The sequence below is a fragment of the Eublepharis macularius genome, chromosome 5, assembly GCF_028583425.1.
Source record: "Eublepharis macularius isolate TG4126 chromosome 5, MPM_Emac_v1.0, whole genome shotgun sequence".
Taxonomy (NCBI): Eukaryota; Metazoa; Chordata; class Lepidosauria; order Squamata; family Eublepharidae; genus Eublepharis; species Eublepharis macularius.
In genome coordinates this window covers 103,109,954-103,132,230 of record NC_072794.1, presented here as the reverse complement: position 1 = coordinate 103,132,230, position 22,277 = coordinate 103,109,954, and the positions used below count along the sequence as shown (strand labels likewise).

Genomic DNA, 22,277 nt, shown 5'->3' with positions numbered 1-22,277 from the left:
CTTTATTCTCCCATCCCAATGGTATTTTTGTGTGCAGGACTATTGACATGAACTGGCAGTAGTTTCCTAGGGTCTTATGCAAAGTTCTCCCAAGAGATATCTAAGTAGCTGAAGTTGATGAAACTGAACTAGTCCCTTATAAATTATGTGCCCTGCTGCTGAGCTGAGTGTGTTGTACTAATTCAGTTTGTTGCTGGAGGAAATACACATACCACTCTATTACACAGGTTAGTGATAGGCTCCTTGCTCTAGGGCTGATAAAGCTTCACCAGGAGGTAACATTACCTTTTTAGCAAACAGGACTCTAGTTTTAGTCTACAGCAGATGCGAATAGAGTGAGAAAAACAGTGGAACACCTTAATCTCTTGGTGCTGCAGAGCTTTTAAAGAGATATATGCACCATGTATTGGTAAATATTTGGAAAACTTGCTGTGATCTTGACTACAATGGGTCATTTTACTACTAATTTGCAGAAGGGGATGCTGTGACAGACCGCATTTAACAGCAGGTTACCAAAGTGCAGCAAAATCAGAGAACTGGGAGAGGAAGGGTTAACTATTCCCTAGAATTGACAGCTTGAGTGACAGGCTGTTCCTTCTTCTCTGACTGGTCAGTTAGAACCAGTCTGAAGGCAGTCAGTTGGTTTCTTACAGGATTTGGAGTCAGGTAGTCTGACAAGAAAAGCCAGACAGGTTCACCTTTAGAGTGAAAGAAGACTCATTTGCTTCAACTGTAGTATTATGTCCTGAGAAAGAGCTCTATCTAAGAATTCAAAGTCTAAGTGTCAGCATAAGCTGAAGTATGCTTTACACAGACACCAGAGAACTGGGAGTGTGTTCTGGGTGCAACTGATTAGGTAGTGGGTAGAAACTCTCAAGCCAAACAGAAGAGGGGTTGTATCTTCTGAAGAGAATTAATTCCTGCCCAGTTTTGGAGGGGGTTTGGCTCTCAGATTCAGGTAGCCGGATCAAGGTTGACTCAGCCTTCCAGCCTTCTGAGGTCAGTAAAATGAGTGCCCAGTTTCCTGAGGGTAAAGTGTAGATGACTAGGGAAGGCAGTGGCAAACCACCCTGTAACAAAAGTCTGCCAAGAAAATGTCGTGATGTGATGTCCCCCTATGGGTCAGTTATGACTTGGTGCTTGCACAGGGGACTACTACCTTTACCTTTTACCTCGGCTCTCAGGAAGACCTTGAGTCAGTTGTGAAGGAAAAATGGATTTAGCCTACTCAGGAGATAGAAATACCTTCTCGTTTCAGGAAAGGAGCAAGTTAGGTGTACAAAGAAAGTGACGAACTCCAGAAAATATTTGTCATAGGAAACTTCCAGAAGAAATATTGTTACTGTACCTAAATTACTAAGTAAAACACCTCTCACTGTTAAGAACTAATATATGAAAATAAGCTTCAATGATACTATTTTGCCTGTTACATGAAGTGTATTCTGTAATACCAGCAAAATTTTACCTCCACATTTCCATCCCCTGGCTACACTTACTCAATCCCTGCCTGTTCAATAAAGCTGTTATTTTTTTCTATATGTTATACAGTCTGTAGTGCGATTTCTAACCAAAAGGAAGAGGGTGCCTGTTTTTCCTCATCAAGTTCCTGGGCTGGGTAAAAAGCCAAAATTATATCTGCGTGTCAGACTTTCAAAACCACAAATATTAACACGCTACTTGGGGCTGCTCAGTCCAAGCAGGAAAATTGAATTTTGGCAGGAAAACCTGCTTCACTGTGGGGAGAGTGAAGGGGGGAGGGGTCTGTCATAGATAGTAATTATCTAATGCCTGCCCTGGCAGCTTTATCTATCACTTTTGGCAATGACACATTGCACTATGAACCACAGCTTGTCCTGAAACCTCTTACCCACTGTTGCCACAATTCTTTCCAGTTATTGAGTCATCAATCTTCACTGCTGGCAAGGTATATCTTACAGGATACTTCTGCCCACTTTTAAAATACTCAAGCCATTATTAACCAGGCTAGTGATCAAAAAAGAAAAAAAGACATAAGTGTTGTTTAAAACACATTTTATTGTCAACTATGTCTATGCTGGAGAGTACAGACTACCTGACAAGAGAAATGCAGCCCAGATGCTCTTTGGGATTGTCGTCTCTGCCTGAAATAGATAAGCACAGATGCATCCTCGGCAGGTTAAAGTTTTGCTGGACCTGCAAACCACAGAATGGCGAGTGGGAGATGAGGCCATGCTAGACTATAAGCACCTATGAAGCTTTCTTTATGTTGCTGGAGGAACTTCCTTTGCTCTGCTGTATGGGAGCAAAATGCCTGTCTTTCTCTCATCTACATACACAATACGTAAATACATAAGACAGAATTTTCTCTGCCCTTTCTTTGAAGTTTTCCTTTGGAGGGAATATTCAATAGTTTACCAATGACTGTCTCCTTCCAAATTCTGTCTGGGTTTTGGGTTCCTGCTCCATTTTCCTCTCTAGCAGTGCAGTCTTAAACTGAGTTATCCTCTTCTTAGGTCGAGTAAAGTAAATGGGCTTAGAAGGCTATAATTCGTCTTCAAATTGTACTGCTTGAATAAACCAGGATTGTACTGCTTGAAATAGCACTATACACTCACAATACCTGTGCATCTGGAATGGGAAGCAGGCCTACCTAATGGTTTCTTTGAAGATCAGAACCGCTTCATGAAGTCTGACTTTCTCTACTCTTTTGGCACTGGACTTGGCACCATACGCAGAACAGACAAATTCAGGGTTGATGTGCGCCACAAATCATGCAGGTCAGACACATCTTTGACTGGTGCAAATCTGCAGCATGCATCTCCAAATCTTGACTAATTTTTCATATAAAGATGTTCATCTGTGAGTTGTCATCTAATGAGGAGGGAAAATAAATATTGCTCCTTTTGCATAGCTTGATTTTATATATCTCCGTAACTTCTAAAATGGCTTTAATGCTGAGCTCTGGAAACCCTCAAAGATTGTGAAAAGAGCATAAGCAGCCTAGCTGGATCAGCCCCAAAGTCCACCTATCCCTGCATCCTGTTTCCCATAGTGGCCAACCAGATATCCCAGGAGGCCCATAAGCAAGGAAACAGAAGCCAATGCCTTCCCCCATTGCTGATCCCTGCTCCATATCTGGTATTCAGAGGTATACTGCTTTTGAACATGTAGGTTCACTTAGCCAACAAGGCTAATAACCGTTGATGAACCTATTCTTCATAATTTTGTTGCATCCCTTTATAAAGCCTTCTAGGCTGGTGGCCATTACTACACTATAAAGCAGTGAATGCCAATCATTAATAAACAAGTGGGATCCCAAGAATGGAAAGCATTTTCTGGTTACTTACAGCAACAAATGAGAATTAAAAAAAAAAAAACCTGTCCTGCCTCATCATTTTGCTTGAAGTGGTTTACAACTCCAGTTTATTAAAAACAACAATAATCAATATTACAAATCTGATGAGGGCAACTCCATCATATACGCTCTCCTCTTAAATCTAGATAGCAGAGGTGAGAGAGGGGGTTCTTTCCCCTCAGCAACAGGTGTCAGCTGCTGCTAACCAAAAAGCAAAGATCAGAGCCTAGAAAGTACTTCATACTTTCATAACTGAGCTATTTCTAGCAGTGTTCTATTTATTAGACATAACATCCTTAGGTGTCACTTCTAATATGGAAAAGAGGAGAGTTTTTCCTGAGCTTCTTAATGTGTATTCTGTTCCAAAAGCTTTTTTAGATTTTCAGAGCAACCATATGCATGTTGCTCACAGACGGAAGATGCAACCAGGTGGTGTGCTGGAAGATGGGTGGTGGTGCTGGCAATGTATGGAAAGCAGGCCACCAGTCTACAACAGGGAAGTTGTGTGGATGGCTTTCACTCTGACAGCACAAGTTTAGTAATTATTGATGAGGCACAATATCCATCTGAGGGACAAGAGCAAAATGAGATCCTTTTTCCTGTGAGCTATTTGAATTCACTGAAGGACACAAGAAGGGAACAGGATAAGGGTTCTAAGACCGTGGATCCAAATCAGACCCTGGTAATAATTGGCAAAGTGCAGCTACAAAATCAAGGAGTATGGGAGGCTCCAAAACTATGCTACTGAGAATCAGCATCTGGATGCACTGAGTTGAGATAGGATAGGGTTAATTTTGCTCTGCTATATCCTAGCAACAAACACAGAGTAAGGGGCATCCCAAGAACAGGGTTAGTGGCACAACAAACCAAAGTGGGAAAAGGAGGAAGAATGTGTGTGCCTGGTCACATGCTACCAAGCCCATGGGGCAAACATGCAGACTGTCAACACACGTGCTGGGAACTCCATTTAAGGTCCCCCCTCCCCAGCATTGCTCTCCTGACCTGAAACAGACCCAGGAGTTGTTATTTGCTCCATTGGGAAATTATTACATACTGCTGACTACAGCTAAGTTTCCCCAACAGGACAAACAGTATCTCCCTGGGGCTATTTCAGGTTGGGAAAATGGCATGGGTGGGGGGAAGGATTGAGCCCCCTATCCCAGTGTGACATGGTCCCAGTTCAAATCAGACCCCTGCACACCTGAGAACTGAACTTCAAGTATGGAACTCTAGGCATACACCTGATCAAAAGTCCTCTTGGCACCCACATCGGCTTTGTAGCGTGAATGAGCCTCTGAGATAGCAAGTAGCGTGGGAATGGGAATTAGTAAACTCATGGGCCAATCCTTTAATTATGGTTAAGTGATTGCTAGAATTCTATTTGCATCAAATCTATGACCTGCTTTTAAATGAGTGAGAAACAACTGATCCAGCTGTCTTCAATGTTATGCTTATCTGCAGTTGGTGAATTCAAGTGATGTTAGATCTGGTCACAGAAGTACATGGCTCCTTCTGCCCTTCAAAGACATCTGTCACAACACTCTCCTAGGCTGACCAGGCACTCTTCTGCACATTTCAGTAAGGCCACACTTTTGGAAGTTTTCAAAGGCCGTTTCAATTATTCCTTGCCAATGATAAAGCACAAGCCATAGTGCTGGTGCCTATAGTCACAGGCTACCTGTCTCTCACTGGCAAGGGTATTTCCATGTGTAGATCTGCCACAAGGAAGATTATTATTAATGAAATCATGTAAGGTTATCCCAAAGTTTTCTTCCTAGAGAAATGGCCATGGTCTCTTCAGTAGACTTGGAAAGGGCTTACTCTAGTAATGGCTACATATGGATCTCACTTCCTCGCTTAATGAGAATATGTTTTAAAATGTTAAGGACTAACTAAATCAAAGTAACTTTTCATACAACTCTGATACTTTTTGCTTAGAAAAGCAAAGGTAGTCCTTCCATTAGTCCAACTCAAGCACAATGCTTTCTTAGCACAATATATAATATTGAGTATGATTTTAAAACTGTGGACAACCTACACATGCAAATTCATACTAGCACACACGTGCATCCCAAACATCCCACAGGCTATTTACATTTTCACTTCAACTGCTGTTAGCTTTCTGCATCTGCAGCACCAATAAATTGGTACCAGGAACTGAGCTGCTGTTTGGGAGTACATGTTTTGCATGCACAATTTCCCAGGTTCCTGACATCCCCACTTAAACAAGCTCAGGGCCAAGCTACAAGCGACGAATAACACAGGTTGGACACTTGTCAGCTTCCCTCAAGTTTTGATGGGAAATGTAGGCATCCTGGTCTTGCAGCTTGGCTCTCCAACTGCTGTCCAATAGACTTTTCAACTGTCACTTGTCCAACATTCCGCCAAGCTGCCTACATTTCCCATCAAAACTTGAGGGAAGCTGACAAGAGTCCAACCTGTGTCATTCGTCACTTGTAGTTTGGCCCTCAGATAGCAGGGATGAGAAAAGTCTTTGCCTAAGACCTGAACAGCTGCTATCTGTGACAGTGTGAACAGTACTTAGCTAAATAAACCAATAGTCTGATCTAGTATGAGGAAACTTCAGGTGTCCAGTGCATGAAATGAGAAATGTAACCTCATGTATTTTAACTAATTTTATGAGCACAAGCCCCTTTGGTAGCCTCTCAGGACTGCAAAACAGGCTATAAATAAATAGGACAGGTGATATTGATGCATGTGCTTGCAAAAGCTTGCGTGGGGATGGTTGCACAGCAATAAAGCTGTGCTGCATTGTGTGTCTGTTTGCCAACAAGTATATGATGGCTGAGCTTGACAGACAGGTAGCCTGTGATCCTCTCTCCTTTCTTCCTATATATAAAGGATCAGGAAGAATAGATTCCTCCCTGCAGCTTTCTGCTACCACTGCAGTCTGTGCCATCTTTAATGTACTGCAGCATGGCTCTTTCATGCCAGAGAAGCAAAAGGTTTCAGAAGCAATGAATACAAAGGGAGAGGGCTTCCCCCTTCTAATATTCCACTATATAAGAACAGCTATACAGAAAAGTGCGTGGGTAAACATCCTAGTATAAATATGTAGCCTACACTGTTACAGTACAAGGTCAGAGATTTTGCTATTTTTGTACTTCTGTCGACAACCCATTAATATATTTCCTCATTCAGTAACCATACATAATGAAATGTTTTATTTATCTTGCCGCTGTTCTTAACTGTTATAATTTTGCTTCTGGCGTTTAGGAATTCTAAGAAACAGGTTTACTGCAGGATACCCAGACAGGGAAGCTACATGTGATTCCAGGTGAACCAGAATTCCACCACAGAGTCGCAAAAATTATCCAGGCATCCTGGCTCACTATCGCTAAGTTCACCCTGCTGCCCCCATTCTATTTGCTCCTCCTCATACTTCCTAGATGCTTTTCAAATTCCTCAGCCTTCTTTCTGTGGTTTCAGGCATGCCTCTTGGACTGTATGCTTCTCTTGGAGAACTCATGCTCAATAGCAACATGCCAGAGAAAAAGATTGGACATCTCAGAGTGAGGGCATGGTCAGTTGGGTTGAGAGTTGCCTCTTGCAGTTGGTTTAGTATTCACTTTGGGTTCTGACAGTTCTTGGGTGTCTCCCTAGCAGACCAATAATAGACAGCTCCAGAGCTACAAGCAGAAGGCAGAGTTTATATGGCTGTGGATGAGAGTTCAGCTGTTTAAGACCGACAGTTCTTTGGACTCAAGTCACAGCCTTTCTATGGCTTAATGTAGAACATCATTCTATCCCAATGTTCCACTCCAGCTGATCTCTCCCCTTCATTTCCCACTGCCCCCTGCAGGAAACAGACAAATTAACTGTGGTTAGCAGAGGCTCCCAAATCCATTAAATGTGTACAGGGCCTGTTCAGCAGCCTCCTTTTGTCAGCCCCACTTTGAATATAACATTCAGAGCTCAGCAGAGCTGGTGGATTGGGACCTAAGAAATGGGCATGGGGCAAAATCACGCCCTTTGCATAAGGACCTTCTCACTGCACTTGTTCAGGAATGACTTGACCTCAGGTGATTAACCACACAAGGAGATCAGCAAGGGCAGATCTTTTGAGCTAAAAAAGGAGCCATTGTGACTTCCTGAAAGTTCTTTGCAACCCCCTTCCTCAGCCAAAAAGCTGCTGTTATGCTTTCTCTGTGCTCTCTGTATATCCCACATCCTGAGAGAGCCCAGGAGGGAAGAAATGCAAATTTTAAAAAAAGACACCAGAAGAGCCAGACATAGTGATGTGCGTCTTAGGAGGTGGCTCAAAAGAGCACAAACATGTTCCAGGAAAGCCCCGTTTGGCTAGAAGTGCTGCTACACAGGCTCACTGAAAGTGAACAGGGATCTCCTTCAGCTTTAGCCACTGTGTCCAAATAGGCCATAAACTTCCATTTCCTTGCCAACATGTGGAGAGTTGTAGAACGTTTGGTCACCTAAAGCAGTTAACCTAACATGAAGGCATTCATGAAGCTGAGACTGCCCAATTGCTTCAGGATTTTTATAAAGCCTCTCACAGCCTCCAGACTTGCTGAAGTTCTGCAAGGATGAAAAGCTGCTTGGAACCCGGGCTTGTGCCTTGACATATTATGACTGCAATTAGTAATGGGCATCTGACTGTTATGCTGCCAAGCAAAGAGCTGAAAGGGGGAAGCAGCTAATTCGGGTAGTGCCATGCTGCGTTCTGGTCTCTGCTGCATCTTAGAACAAGCAGGGTGGGGTGTGTGGAATTCCAGCTTACCAGTTCCTGAGACTGTTGATTCCTTCTTGCAGTCTGATGTCATTAGCGGGTTAACTCCAGACCATTTTAGAGACATTCTGCAGTGAAGAGAGAACTACCCCCTTCTCTGACACATTTCTGAATTTTAAATTTATTTCACAGTCCCAAAAAGTGGTAGAAGATACCAAAACCAGGTAGGCCTGCTTGCTAGAGAATTCTCTGAATTATGTCCTGAGACTCCTGGTGTGATGGGAACCTTCATTTTCTGTAAAAACTGTTTCTGTAGCAATAATTTTTTTAAAAAATCAAGCTATTTAAATAAAAGTAACATCTTTTCAAATTGCTGTGACACTTAAGTAGAGCTGGCTAGGATTTCTGTGGTGGAGCTCTTGGGGAGGTAAATATGGTTTGATTATGAAGAACAGCTGAAAATGTTGTTTCTAGGCCGCCATGCAGCTGATGATATAGACTGTCATCAATGAAAGCTTATGCCACAAAAATATTGTTAGTCTTTAAGGTGCCATGGGACTTTGTCATTTCTGCTGCAACAGGGTTGCTCTTCTGGAACTGATACCTACACAGGTGTTTGAGAGGATAGTCTCATGAAGGCAGTCTGCAAATGCAGTAACAGTAAACAGAAAACCTAGGTAGCACGCTTGACCATTTCTGCCTACTGCTTTTCTCAGTAGGATGCTTGCTAAGTTCCAGTGATGGAACGCTGAAAAAATACTGTCATTCCAAAACTGGAGGGCTCAGGTACTGCGGTACATCAAGTGCAAATTGGGACACTAGCTTTCCAACAATGGATTGTGGGCTTGAAAGTAGGGAAGATTTAAAAAAAGACACAATGCTTTTACACATAGTGGCAAATTGGAAGCCAGTAGCAGATCAGGGTATTTTTATCTTCTCTTCCACAGTCAGAATGATCACAGCAATCCCACTAATTCAGCTCCTGCCTTATCTCTACTACAACCTCTTCCTCCCTCACTCTGTGAAATTCCCACAATGGGAGTATCTGAGAAGACTGAGCTGACAGAGTCTGGATCCGACATTTTCCTCTCTTCCTTCTTGGCCCCTTTAGCAACCTGTTTGGGGGAGCTGTTGGACTTGCATTTGCCATTCTGGCCTTGTGCATTACTTGACATCGTGTGGCGATTTAATCCTTCCTTGCCTCTGGCCACCTCAACATTGTGGTTAGGAGTGGTGCTGAGCATTGAGGAATTGATGCTGTCCTCCTGTTGGTTGGCCTGTTTCTCATTGCTGCGGCACCAGCAACGGCACGGGGTCAGGTAAAGGTAGATGAGCACAAGGATGACGCTCAAGATGCAGCCTACAAGGGTGGTGTAGGCTGTGTTGAGTGTGTCAGAGGCTCCATGCTGGGTGAAGTTATGGACGGTCACATGCACATAGAGGGTCTCATTGAACACCTGGCTTACCGCATAGCAGGTATATGGGCCCATGTCCTCCACACCAATGTTGCTTATCTGTAGGCTTCCATTGGTCAGCACGAGCATGGAGCTATTGTTATTCTCCTGAGGGACACGCTCAAATCTGGGTGTCACCCATTCTCTGATGGTGACCCCTCGCTGCCTGGTGTCACAATTGATAGTCACATTTTCCCCACGGTAGGCTATAAACAACTGCTCTTTGACTTCAGTGCAGTTCATAATTTCTGGGTTGCTGAGGCTTAAGATTTTGATCCCTTTCCTACTCAGATCTTTATCACATCTGAGCTCCTCCTCAAAGTCCACAGCTGAGCTCAGCTGCCTTTTCTGCCAGTGACTGAAGAGACTGTAGAGATTACAGCTGCACATGAGGGGGTTTCTGTGCACATAAAGTCCATTTTTCACCCAGGCTGGGAGGTCTTTCACATCATCCACAGGAAAGTTCTTGATTTTGTTGCCAGAGAGGTCCAGCAACGCAAGCTCTGGAAGCAAAGCTCCATCCTTTTTTATCAGCTCGAGGGGGAAACGAGAGATCACATTATGGCTCAGATATAATTTCTGGAGACTGGCCATCTCCTCAAACGCAGTGTGGTCGATCTTGGAAATCTTGTTGTTGTAGAGAAGCAGCACCTCCAGCTCCTTCAGCTTACTGAAGAGGTTCTCCCCTAGAGAAGCAATAGAATTAGAGGAGAGGTCCAAGTACTTCAGATGAGGAAGGTTGTTGAATGCCTCCACGGAGATGAAGGACAGGCGATTGTGGTTGAGGAGCAGAGAGTGGAGATGAGGGAGCTGGGAAGGAGCCCACTCGGCTTTCACTTGCGTCAGGTTATTGTGGCTCAAGTCCAAGACAGCCACATAGGGAGGCAAATGCAAGGGCAAGAGCTTCAAGTCAGCATTAGAGCAGCTGATGATGTTGCTGGCACACATACAGTCCTTGGGGCAGCTCAGCGCCAACCCACCTCTGCGGGCAATGCCCAAACTCAGCAGCAGCAGCAGCAGCAGCAGCAAAGCAGAACCCCCCAAGCCGGGCGCCAGACTTCGACGGGGCACCGAGGCATCTTGAAACCACATGGTAAGACTCAGCAGGAAGGTCAAGGTCCTGTCTCGGAGAACAGCTGAAGACAGCACCCCCGGGGATCCGCTGCTCTTGGCGGTTCGGCCACTGCGCTCATCACCAGAGCCGCGCCTGACGGCTCCACCTGCTGCAGAAGGCAAAGCGAAGGAAGGCGAAGGCCGAAGCCGAGCCGCTGCCTCCCTCCAGCCCCGCGTTCATCGCCCGGCGCAGCCCGGCTCGTGCCTTCCCGTCCGCCGAGCCCTGCAGGCTGCCCCGCGGTGTTGCATTGCACCACCAACAGCCTCGCCTCCCCGCTGTCCCTCGCTCAGCCCATCCCGGCGGCGAGTCGGCTCACCCAGCTCTCCCTTCTCAGGCGGCGACTCCTGCCCAGCGAGAGCGACCGGAGGAAGGGAGGGAGCCCCGTCCTCGCCGCCACTCACAGCGGGGCTGGTGGGCGACTGCTGTCCCGCGCCGAGGGCGAGCGGCAAGGAGCTTTCCCCGGCGCTGTACCGTCGACAGGCTGAGCAAGGAGCTTCTCGAGCTTCCGGGCTGCGAAGCAAAAGATGCGGGCTGCGGGAGCTGCAGGAGGGGCTCCGCTGGGTCGCTTAACTGGAGGCAGGGCTGGCTCGCTGCGTGCGCGCCTGTATGCGTGCCCAATGAGAGCGTGCGGGGCTCCCGGCACTCTCCCGCCCGCCCGAGGCCCGTCAGCAGAACAGGATGGCCCGGGGAGGGAGGCCGCCGAAGAAGCAGGCTGCCAAGGAAGCAGGCTGCCGACCTTCCTGCTGCCCTCCGGTTCCCAGCTGCTACGGCAACGGGGAAGCCAGGCTCCTCAGGCGCCGCAACTTAGACGCGCACACTCCGCCCCCTCCCCTAGGAAGCCCCGACGTCCAATTGGAAACCGCTGGGGGCAGGATCTCCTTTGGGCGGAGAAGGGGAGCTCCCAGCCCTGCTCGCCGAGGCCGCGGGGAGAGTCGCCTACCCCGGCTGAAGCAGCAGTTCTTGTTTTGATGCACGGAGAAATCCGCTGCGGGGACAGCGTGAGCACTAGGGCTGGGTGCCGGCCACCTGACCGAGGAAGTGCAGCAGGTTTTTAACCTGCGACTTGCTGACTTGCCCTGAGGACCCCCGCCCCGCCCCTTTCAGCACATTCTTGTGCGTCCGTCAAGATGGGGAACATGGCGAAGGGCTATTAGGTTACGTCTCTTGGCAGCGGAAGGAAAACTTGAAATTAAAAGGGCGATGGGTTCATGCGATCCTTCTTGATTTGTATGATCGGCTCCCTCCTGTGTGTGGCCTGGGTCACCGTCAGTAGGTCGGGCCATGGGACTTGCCTTGGTCGAGAGGACGAATCTGTTAAAGGCAGTTAGGTGCTCAGAGGTGGAAGTGCCAAAAATGTAGGGAGGAATTGATTGGATAGGAATGGGCACCATTCTCTGCTTCCATCTTCAAGCCCTGCTTTAAATGCGATGGTAGTGAGTGACATACCGGCCTTTACTGCAGGTGCATAAGGCAGACACACTCCCCACACACACCCAGCTGTCATAGCACTAGTACCTAGACACACAGTGGGATCGGTGAGAGGAAGATTTAAGGCTATTTTCACAAGTGATGCTTACACTGGATTTGCATTTCCCATATTTACAATTCAAATGTAAAACCTTCATTGGCTAGAATATCCTTTTTCCTCTCCAGCCACAATGAAGGATAAGCATTTGTACTGTATACGCAGCTGCTCACGTAATTCACTCTTTGCTGTCCTTGCCTCCACTCTTTCTAATGTCTCACTTTATACTACAGGCTCCCTTTTTTCTTTTCTTAAAATCATGCTATAATACACCATATAAGTTGATGCTGCTATACAGCCTGAAATTAATGGATTTATTTACTAAAATGTATAAGCTGCTTTTCACCAATTTCAATTTGTTTTAAGAGAGGGAGAGAATACATTAAATTGGCTTTCTCATTCTTTCTGTTCCCAGTTCTTTTAAGTAATACTTTTTAGCCTAAAAGGCATTCTAAGGGCTGTGATTCACATTAGATTTTAAATGTGAGCACACAAAATGATTTAACAGATACATGCAAAACTGCCATCACATGTTTGATACATACAAAATTCCCTGCCACATAAAGTTACCGTTGTTTGTATATGTATAGTAGGAATCATATAATGTATAAATCAACTTTTAGAATCTCTTTTGGAAATATGCCAGGGTGTCAGGATTGTACAGCAAGCAAGAGAACATGAGTTTCCTCAATGGTTGCTTTCACAAATCGCTTACTTTTTAGTTTAGAATGTATCATTTATTATTAATAAAGTATAGAAAATAGGTAAGAGTTACTTTAAAGCTGAAAACTCAACAGTGCCTCTTCATTTAATTTTAAAATGTGGGGAAAGCAAAAATATGAGCATAATGTGTGGAAATGCCACCAAGCTCTTCTCATGCAGATATTTCTATTTCTTATCCTAGCCCAAAGAATGACAGGGCTTTACTTTGTATTGCCTCAACTTCTTTGTTCAATTCAGATTAGAGACCTGCTAGGCAAAGAGCCTATGTCACCCTGGCTGATCATGTACCTTTTCGTACATGAGTCTACATCATCACTGACTTCAAAGCTCCATCTGTATTCTTTAATATGAGGCATGGCATGGAATTGATCAAGCAGGCTTCCTACTGAGAAAAAATGGTGCGGTCAGCACATGAATTTGCCTGCATTGCACATAATTAAATTCGCTTCCATTAGCATACAGAGGCAGCATATTTATAAATAAATTGGCAACACATTTATTTTAAGATTAAAAATACAAATAAATGCATCTGTTTGCAATCCCGAGGCATTGCCTGAACAGTCTAAAGTATAAACAAGTCTCATAATTTATAGATATGTCTTTGAGCTGTGTTTTTGTGTTGTCAACTTGCTATTGTTAAATATGCCTGTTTCCCCCCCACCACCTTTTTTTTAAAAAGTATAGTTTCTTACTGTTATATCCTTCATACTTGAGCTGGTTGTGCAGTGACCTCTACTGGCAAGGCACAAATAAACTCTTAGATTATCTCATTTCATAGGGTACAGGAAGAATGCTTTCATATTTTCCGTAAGTCACGTCCAATCTTTTTTTTTCTCATGGTACTTTGGGGGAGGGGTATTGTTCAACAATTTGTCAATCACTTGTTAATCTTGAATTTCTCCAAAGAACTTGCAAGTACTCCTTTCCTTTGTCTGTCTAATAAACAAACACTATTAATTTAAAATATTTATATACTGCTTTTCCACCCAAAAATAGGATCCCCAAGGTGGTGAACAACAGGTAATTAAAACATTAAAATTACATTTAAAATACATATAAAAATACAGCAATGAATAGTAAAATATATTGACATATAAAATGGGCATAGCCAGGGAGGAGGTCCAATAAGAGGGTACTGGGAATATGCTAAACAAAACAGAAAAGTCTTCACCCACTGGTAGAAGACTGTGACAGAGGAAGACAGGTGAATCTCCTGGGTGGGGCGGGGAGGTGGGGAGTTCCAAAGTTATGGTACAATAAGTGAGAATCCCCTTTCTTGGGTTGTCACACTTCTGGCCTCAGATTGTGGGGGAACCCAAAGCAGGACCTCCAAAATACATTAAAAAGTGGTTAAGGAAAAGCTGCACTAAATTTAAAAAGCTGTGCTAAATAAAACAGTCTTCAGCTGCCTTCTGCCAGGCACATCTCCCTGGGGAGATTGTTCCACAATCCTGGGACTGCCACCAAAAAGGCCCTCTCCCATGCACCCACCAACCAAGCTTCTTTGGTTGATGGGGCAGTTAGGAGGGCCTCTCCCTGTGATCTTAATTCCCAAGCAGGCACATATTGGAGAGGGCAGACCTTCAGTACCCTGGTCCCAAGTCATATAGTGCTTTAAAAACCAAAAACAACACTTTGAGTTGTGCTTGGGAGTGGATTTGTAGTCAGTGTAATTACTTTAATATCATGATCAGTGTAATTACTATCATGATCCATGTAATTAATATCAGTGTAATTACTTTAATATCAATAGCTGGCCCTAACCAGCAGTGTAGCCACAGCATTCTGCACAAGCTGCAGCTTCCAAATGCTCGTCAAGGGTAGAACTTTGACTATCTGAGTTGCAAAGTCATAGCTTACTTGTATCATAACTTTGCATGTTCACCAAACTCGTTTTTCACAACATTAACCACTCAGTAGTTACTCAGTTCCTTCCAGATATTCACAGGAAATTCCTTGATCTCACTGCTACTGCCTCCTTGATTCCCTGTACAGTTTTTCTTGCTTCAGTATCCTTCCCTGTCTATAAAAAAAGGAACCCATGCTTTCTAATCAAGCATGCTTTTAGGATCCTGGCTAAGACGGCTGTACTATTAGCCATTGTAATAATTCTTCCCATCACCTTCTGCAGAAGATGTACCACTTCTTCTATAAACCTAGTGAAGTTGTGGGTTAACTCAGCCAGAGGGAATTCTCTAAATAGGATTAACTGCTAGTTCTCTATACCACACGGTATCCTCTCCAGATGTGAATCTGGCCCTTTAAAAAAATGTAATCACTGTACCACAGGGAAGATTGAACAATGGTTGGGTTGAGACTGAGCCAGTGGTTTTTAGCTATAATCTAATATCTTAGCTTGCCCTTCACATTCAGTGATGATTGTCCTAATTAATCTACTAGGTTCCCAAAGGTGCTTTGGTAAGAAAGCAAATCTTTTAACAGATTATTCCCCATGTGAAATCTTTACAAATCTTTGCTATCCCTTGGAGGCTTTTGCAGTCCAATGTCTGGCTGAAGAATGAAAAGTGTCTGAACTGTCTGCAAGACAGCAAGGAGTGGAGCTCTGCTGAACCATTTCTGGATAAATCTCTTAACTGGATAAATGTGCATAAAATATGTGGGCATGCCATTCACTGGTTCTGCTGTACATACAGTGACCAAACCATCTTAAATGAGCACCAGGGTAAGAATAATTAAAGTGCATACCCTGCAATAGAAGATTGTCGTTAAATCACATTAGGAGAACTGTTCATATCTGTCCCATGTGGACTGCCTATCATCTGGGAATGAATAATAAGAAAAACCTGAAAATGATTCTGGCACAGAAGCCAGTGCACTATGAGCAAGAGAAAGGAACTGAGTTTTTTTTTTAACTCAATAAGGGCCTCTTTTCCTTGTTTTGTAATTCAATGGATTCTTTTGCTGACCTCCTCTTCCCTTCATTTAGAAACTGGAAGGCTTGTTCTATTAGCTAGGAAGGCACCTTCTCTGAATTTAGTGAGATCATTTCCAGTATATGCCAAAAGAATCACTAAATTTGGATTTATGTCAAGGTTATGCCACATCCAACTGATTACCTGCGCTCATAATTGGGTGCTATAGTCAGCTTAGAGGGAATTGAGGGATGCATCCTGGAGAAACAAACCCAGAGCGGGAGGGGGAGGCATCACACAGGAAATGAAAGAAGATTGTTTGACATTCCTGTCGTTGTGCCTATGGAGTGAAGACAGCCAGGTAGACTGCATAGTCCATGCTGGTCCCTACCAGCTACCTGGCCTGGCAGAAGAGAAGACCAATCCAGCCTGAAATATCTTATGCATCTGAACTATGGTTTGGAAGTACTGAAATAGCACACTGGGTCATCAAAATAAGGGACCGTCTAAATGTATCATAAACCAAATTGTATAATCTGACAGTGTATTATTTTAAAATACAGATGGGCCCCGGATGAGTGATCATTTGACCATGTCAAACCCATGTGTTTTGATCTGGTGTTCACTGTGAAGCGCTAGTATTAGGACCTCGGGGGGGGGGGGAGCAGTCTTCCCTCTGGTCCACCTGCTGGGCACTTAAGCAGGCACCCGCCCTGCTCCGCCGCATTCTGCTCCTGGCTGTGGAATCCCACCCACCGCTCCCTTTCTGTCTTGGGGGTTGGTGGCTTGTCTTGTCACAACTTGTCTTAGCGGTTGGTCATTGGATCGGATCTCTTTTGGGGGAATCAGGGCCTCCGCCCTGGTTCCTGTTAAGGGGATTCCCATAAGGAATCTTGGGAGTGAGTCACGGAGGTGCATGCCCAGCTCGGGGGCTGCCAGGGCGGACTCACTACCAGGTGGCAGGGGAATCATGGAGGGGCGTACACCCATATGATCTCCCCACTTACTTATGCCACTCCTTGGTTCCTCCCCTCAGCAAGGGTCTGAGGGGGGAGGGTTCATCAGCTGGTAGGCGGGCCAGCCAATGCTTGCGGATCCGATCCATATGACTGCCTTTGCTCCTTACCTGCTGTTTCAATAAAGTTGTGGCCAATTTTTTACCCAGTCATTTGTGTGGTCTCAGTTTGTCGCCATGTCCCCGCCTTCCTCCCCACCATCAGCATTAGGCTGCAAGAGTCAAGCTATGTAGTTTTTCTGAATTTGTAGGCTGGCTATCGAATCAACTTAGCTGTGCCAAAATTTAGATAAGAATAGGATCACTGGGAGGGGCGGAGCGACCTGCTGAGATGGCAGACGCGTGAGTAAGGCTCTCCCAAGCCCCTAGTCCCTCCAATGCTAAAAACAACGTCTTAAAACAATTGAAAATCTTATCTGACATGGGCAAGACTTCAACTAGCAAATGCAAGTCAATTTTGAAAAATCCGGGGTCTCTCAAGCCATTCCTGGAGTCGGGAGAGGAAACATATCAGCAGCTCAGGCCTCAAGTGAAGCCAAAATGCTGCTTGTAAATAAAATGCCTGACATGGAGGATGCTCCTCTAACTAAAAAAGATCTAACTGATCTGAAGAATGACCTCCAAACTTTTTTTACTTCGAAAACAACAGAACTCCTACAGTCTATACATATGCAAATCAAAGAACTGACTGAGAACCTTAAGGAGGCAACTAAGTCTGCAGAGACAGCAATATAGCAAAGAGTCCAGTAGCACCTTTAAGACTAACCAACTTTACTGTAGCATAAGCTTTCGAGAACCACAGTTCTCTTCGTCAGATGCATGGAGGGTATGAAGAAACTGGCCAGATATATATAGGTGGTGATGGGAGGGCAGAGTAAATCCAAATCAATAAATCCATCCTGGCTAGAAAGAATAGGACTAATTGAATCAACTATACTTCCTCAATTTTTATTTCTCTTCCAAAACCTACCTGTTCCAATCAAACAAAATGAACTGAAATCATGGCAAACAAAAATTAACAAATTTATTTGGTCTAACAAGAAACCAAGAACTAATTGTCTGTTCCTAACCCACCCAACTAAGTTAGGGGGCGTGGGTCTTCCCAACTTGAACATGTACTTTAATGCAGCACAACTTAAAAACATCTTAATATATACAGCTGAAGACACCAATAAGCATTGGGACTCCATAGAACAAACCTAAGCTTCCCCTTCTTACCTAAAAGAAATACTTTGGAATAAACCATAAGATAGACCAAAAAAGACATCAACTAATCCCTTTTTGTCATTCACCCTATCTATATGGGACAACTTCAGGAAGACACTGGCTCCAGGTGTTTCCCCAGCCCAAGCCTTCCTAGGACAGAAATGGTTGGCCCTGGGAGAAGCCCATAACACCTTTAAGATATGGAGGGACAAAGGGGTTTACAGTGGTTGTTGTGGGTTTTCTGGGCTGTATCGCCGTGGTCTTGGCATTGTAGTTCCTGACGTTTCGCCAGCAGCTGTGGCTGGCATCTTCAGAGGTGTAGCACCAAAAGACAGAGATCTCTCAGTGTCACAGTGTGGAAAAGATGTTGGCAGGTCATTTATATCTACTCAGGAGGGGTGGGGTTGAGCTGAGTCATCCTGTAAGAGTTTCCCAGGGTGTGGAATGCTAATGGCGGGAGGCTTCACTGTATCCTGAGGAGGTTCTTTTGCATATGGATTGGTGCTTGATGTGCTAATCTTCTCTGCAGGGCTATTGTCGGGTATAGAGTGTTTTGTTAGCCTGGTGTTTTTCAGAACTGGAAACCATGCTCTGTTCATTCTTAAGGTTTCTTCTTTCCTGTTGAAGTTTTGCTTATGCTTGTGAATTTCAATGGCTTCCCTGTGCAGTCTGACAAAGTAGTTGGAAGTGTTGTCCAGTATTTTGGTGTCCTGGAATAAGATACTGTGCCCTGTTTGAGTTAGGCTATGTTCAGCCACTGCTGATTTTTCAGGTTGTCCAAGTCTGCAGTGTCTTTCATGTTCTTTTATTCTTGTCTGGATGCTACGCTTTGTGGTCCCGATGTAAACTTGTCCACAGCTGCAGGGTATACGGCATACTCCTGCAGAGGTGAGGGGGGTCTCTACTGTCTTTTGCTGATCATAGCATCTGTTGTATTTTTCGGGTGGGTCTGAATACTGCTTGAAGGTTATGCTTTTTCATAAGCTTTCCCATCTGATCAGTAATTCCTTTGATATATGGCAAAAACACTTTTCCTGTAGGAGACTGTTTTTCCTTGGTTGTTTGATTCATCCTGGGTTTGATTGCTCTTCGGATTTCATTTCTGGAGTAGCCATTTGCCTGAAGTGCGTGGTTTAGATGATTAATTTCCTCATTGAGAAAGTGCGACTCACATATCCGTCTTGCACGATCCATCTTGCTCAACTCCACCCCTCCTGAGTAGATACAAATGACCTGACAACATCTTTTCCACACTGTGACACTGAGAGATCTCTGTCTTTTGGTGCTACACCTCTGAAGATGCCAGCCACAGCTGCTGGCGAAACGTCAGGAACTACAATGCCAAGACCACAGCAATACAGCCCGGAAAACCCACAACAACCATCGTTCTCCGGCCGTGAAAGCCTTCGACAATACAAAGGGGTTTACAGATTACAAGATATCATCCACAATAATAAAGTCTCCTCACTAGCCCAAATAACAGAGAAACTCAGAACTAGCATTCCCTGGATACAGTACCATCAGATCCATCATATGGTGGTGAAAGAAGGTCTCCACCTGTTAATGGACAGAGAACCAACTCCTTTTGAATCCCTCTTAGTGAAAAACAATTACACAGTCACAGGAATGACATCTATTATTTACAAATTGATAAATAAAACAACATGGACAACGTCTACAACACAACAAAAAGCATGGAATGTAGATTGTAAAACAGAACTCAGTGATAATGATTGGAACTCAATTTGGTCGTCAGGTCTCTATGCATCCAAGTCACTAAACATTAGAATACAAACCTTTAAACTACTAAACAAATGGAATGTAACACCTCATTACAAATCCAACAATAACCCCAAATGTTGGAAAGGCTGTAAGGAGAATGGCTCTTTTATCCACTGTTGGTGGTCCTGTTGTAAAATACAAGCCTACTGGAGAAAGGTCACAAATAACATTGAAAAACTAACAGGGTATAACATACCACTAAACCCCGAACTCATTTTATGAAATCTTTGGAACAATTTTCCTGTCCCACCACTGAGAAGAAATCTCATTTCATTACTACTATATGGAGCCAAATCTTTAATTGCACAGAGCTGGAAGTCAGATAAATTTCCCTCAATTACACAGTGGATACAAAAAATATGGGATGTAATGATAATGGATAAGATATCTGAACAGCTAATATTGAATGACAACTTCAACTTCCAACTAGTTATGCATCATCATATATTTCTTTACCAAAAAAAATTCAGACTTTGTACTTTATTAATAAGGTATAATTCAGCTCTCTACTTCTCCAATACTTTAATGGATATTTAATGGATACTTGAGAGCCAGTTTGGTGTAGTGGTTAAGAGCGCGGGACTCTAATCTGGAGAGCCGGGTTTGATTCCCCACTCCTCCACTTGAAGCCAGCTGGGTGATCTTGGGCTAGTCACAGTTCTCTGGAGCTTTCTCAGCCCCACCCACCTCACAGGGTGTTTTGTTGTGGGGATAATAGTAACATACTTTGTAAACTGCTCTGAGTGAGCATTAAGTTGTCCTGAAGGGTGGTATGTTTATCGAATGTTATTATTATTATATTGTATTTATTATGGCTGATTATTGTATTGTTAGTAAGTTATTCCAATTGTTATTTGTATAAATATTTAGAAAATTAAATAAAAAGTATTTTAAATTTGGCAACCCTAGAAAGAAGGCAGACCTACACAACAGAAAAAAATGAAATCCTGTCCTCAAATCATAGCTGACTTATGGCAACCCCTAATGGGGTTTCAATGGCAAGAGATTAACAGAGTTGGTTTGCCATTGCCTGCCTCTGCAACCCTGGTCTTCATTGGAGGTCTCTCATCCAATTACTTACCAAGGCTGACTGTACTTAGCTTCTGAGATCTGACAAGATCAGGATCTCCTGGGCTATCTAGATCAGGGCACGCAACAGAAACAGATGCTTAAATCTGATGCCCCAAGAAGGTTGCTACTAAATTACACTCACTCACAGATATTTAGTGATTGCAAGGTAATAACAGTGCAGAGCAAGTGGTAGAGAACTGAGAAATGCAGTCTTCCACTGAGAAAGTGCTGTCTGGATTAGGAGGCCAGGGAAAGAGAATCAGTGCAATTCTCTTAGATAACAAGATTAGTGATACATGCTGTTGGGTTGATCCAGACCTCCATAATCTTCTATCCTAATTTTAATTAGTTTGTACACATCCCTGATGTTACTTAGGACCAAGGTATATGCAGAGTTGGAACTCCTGACTGGCATTGCTGGGATTTAACTCTTTCCCGTGCTCTGTTGCCCTGAATGGAAATGCCCTCTGGTTTTAAGACCCAATAAACAGGGGAAAGTACCCATATTGTGCTTAACCTTTTCCCTCACATAGAGCTTAAAGCAACGCAGGAGCAGCATTTCCAGTTGCAGGGGGAAGTGTGTATAATCAGCTCAAATAAAACTTCACAGCAGAAATGCTGTTATTCCGACCCAGAGCTATACTGAAGTGGCACACAGTATGCCTGCAGATGTGAATGGAACAAGCAAAGATCTGCATTCAGATGCTAATAAGAAACCGAAAACAGTCATCAATCTCAGAGGAATGAAGAGCACACAGGTCACTCACCTGAACTGCCTCAATGTGACTTTGTCCTCTGCTCAGCCTACAGCAGCATCCCCTTGTGAGCTTGTACTGGTGACGGCCAGCAATTGTTACCTTGCCATCCATATCTGTTTTTTTCATAACTTGCTTGGATCCTTGGGTATTTGTCCTATTTTTAGATGCAAACCTTTACAAATGATTAGAAGGAAGAAAATAGACAAGCAGGAATGAAAATGTGGATGAGTTGTTGGTAGATGACTGATAGTGCCCGGGATCCTAAGCAGTTACACCTTTCTTAGCCTATTGACATTAATAGGCTTAGAATAGTGTATCTTTCAGCTCAGGCTTGCATGTGAATAAGGTTGCCAGCCTCCAGGTAGTGGCTGGAGATCTGGAATTACAACTGGTCTCCAGGCCACAGAGATCAGTTCACTTGGGAAAAATGGCTTCTTTGGGGGGGTGGACTCTATGGAATTATGCCATGGCAAGGTCCTTTCCCTCCCCAAACTCCACTTTCTCCAGGTTTCTCCAGGTTTCACCCCCTAGATCCCCAGAAATTTCCCAACTTGGAGCTGGCAACCCTAATTGTGAAAAACAAAGTAGGAATAAACTATGTTTACCTTGCATCAAATTCCAGAGTAGTCATTGTGTTAATCAAAAAACAAAGTCCCAAGGGCCCTGAAAAGCTACTAGATTCTGTTGTGGCATAAACTGTGTGTATCTCATTATTAT

At 44.1% G+C, this 22,277-nt stretch overlaps 1 protein-coding gene across 1 annotated transcript; it reads right to left on the bottom strand.

Moving 5' to 3' along the window:
• Nucleotides 1-2,016: 2,016 nt before the first annotated feature.
• Nucleotides 2,017-11,036, bottom strand: AMIGO1 (adhesion molecule with Ig like domain 1). Its single transcript, XM_054979071.1, has 2 exons — nucleotides 8,091-11,036; nucleotides 2,017-2,850 (listed from the first exon to the last, which is right to left on the bottom strand). The coding sequence occupies exon 1, from the start codon at nucleotides 10,583-10,585 to the stop codon at nucleotides 8,996-8,998; it is 1,590 nt and encodes a 529-aa protein (XP_054835046.1). The 5' UTR covers nucleotides 10,586-11,036; the 3' UTR covers nucleotides 2,017-2,850; nucleotides 8,091-8,995.
• Nucleotides 11,037-22,277: the final 11,241 nt, after the last annotated feature.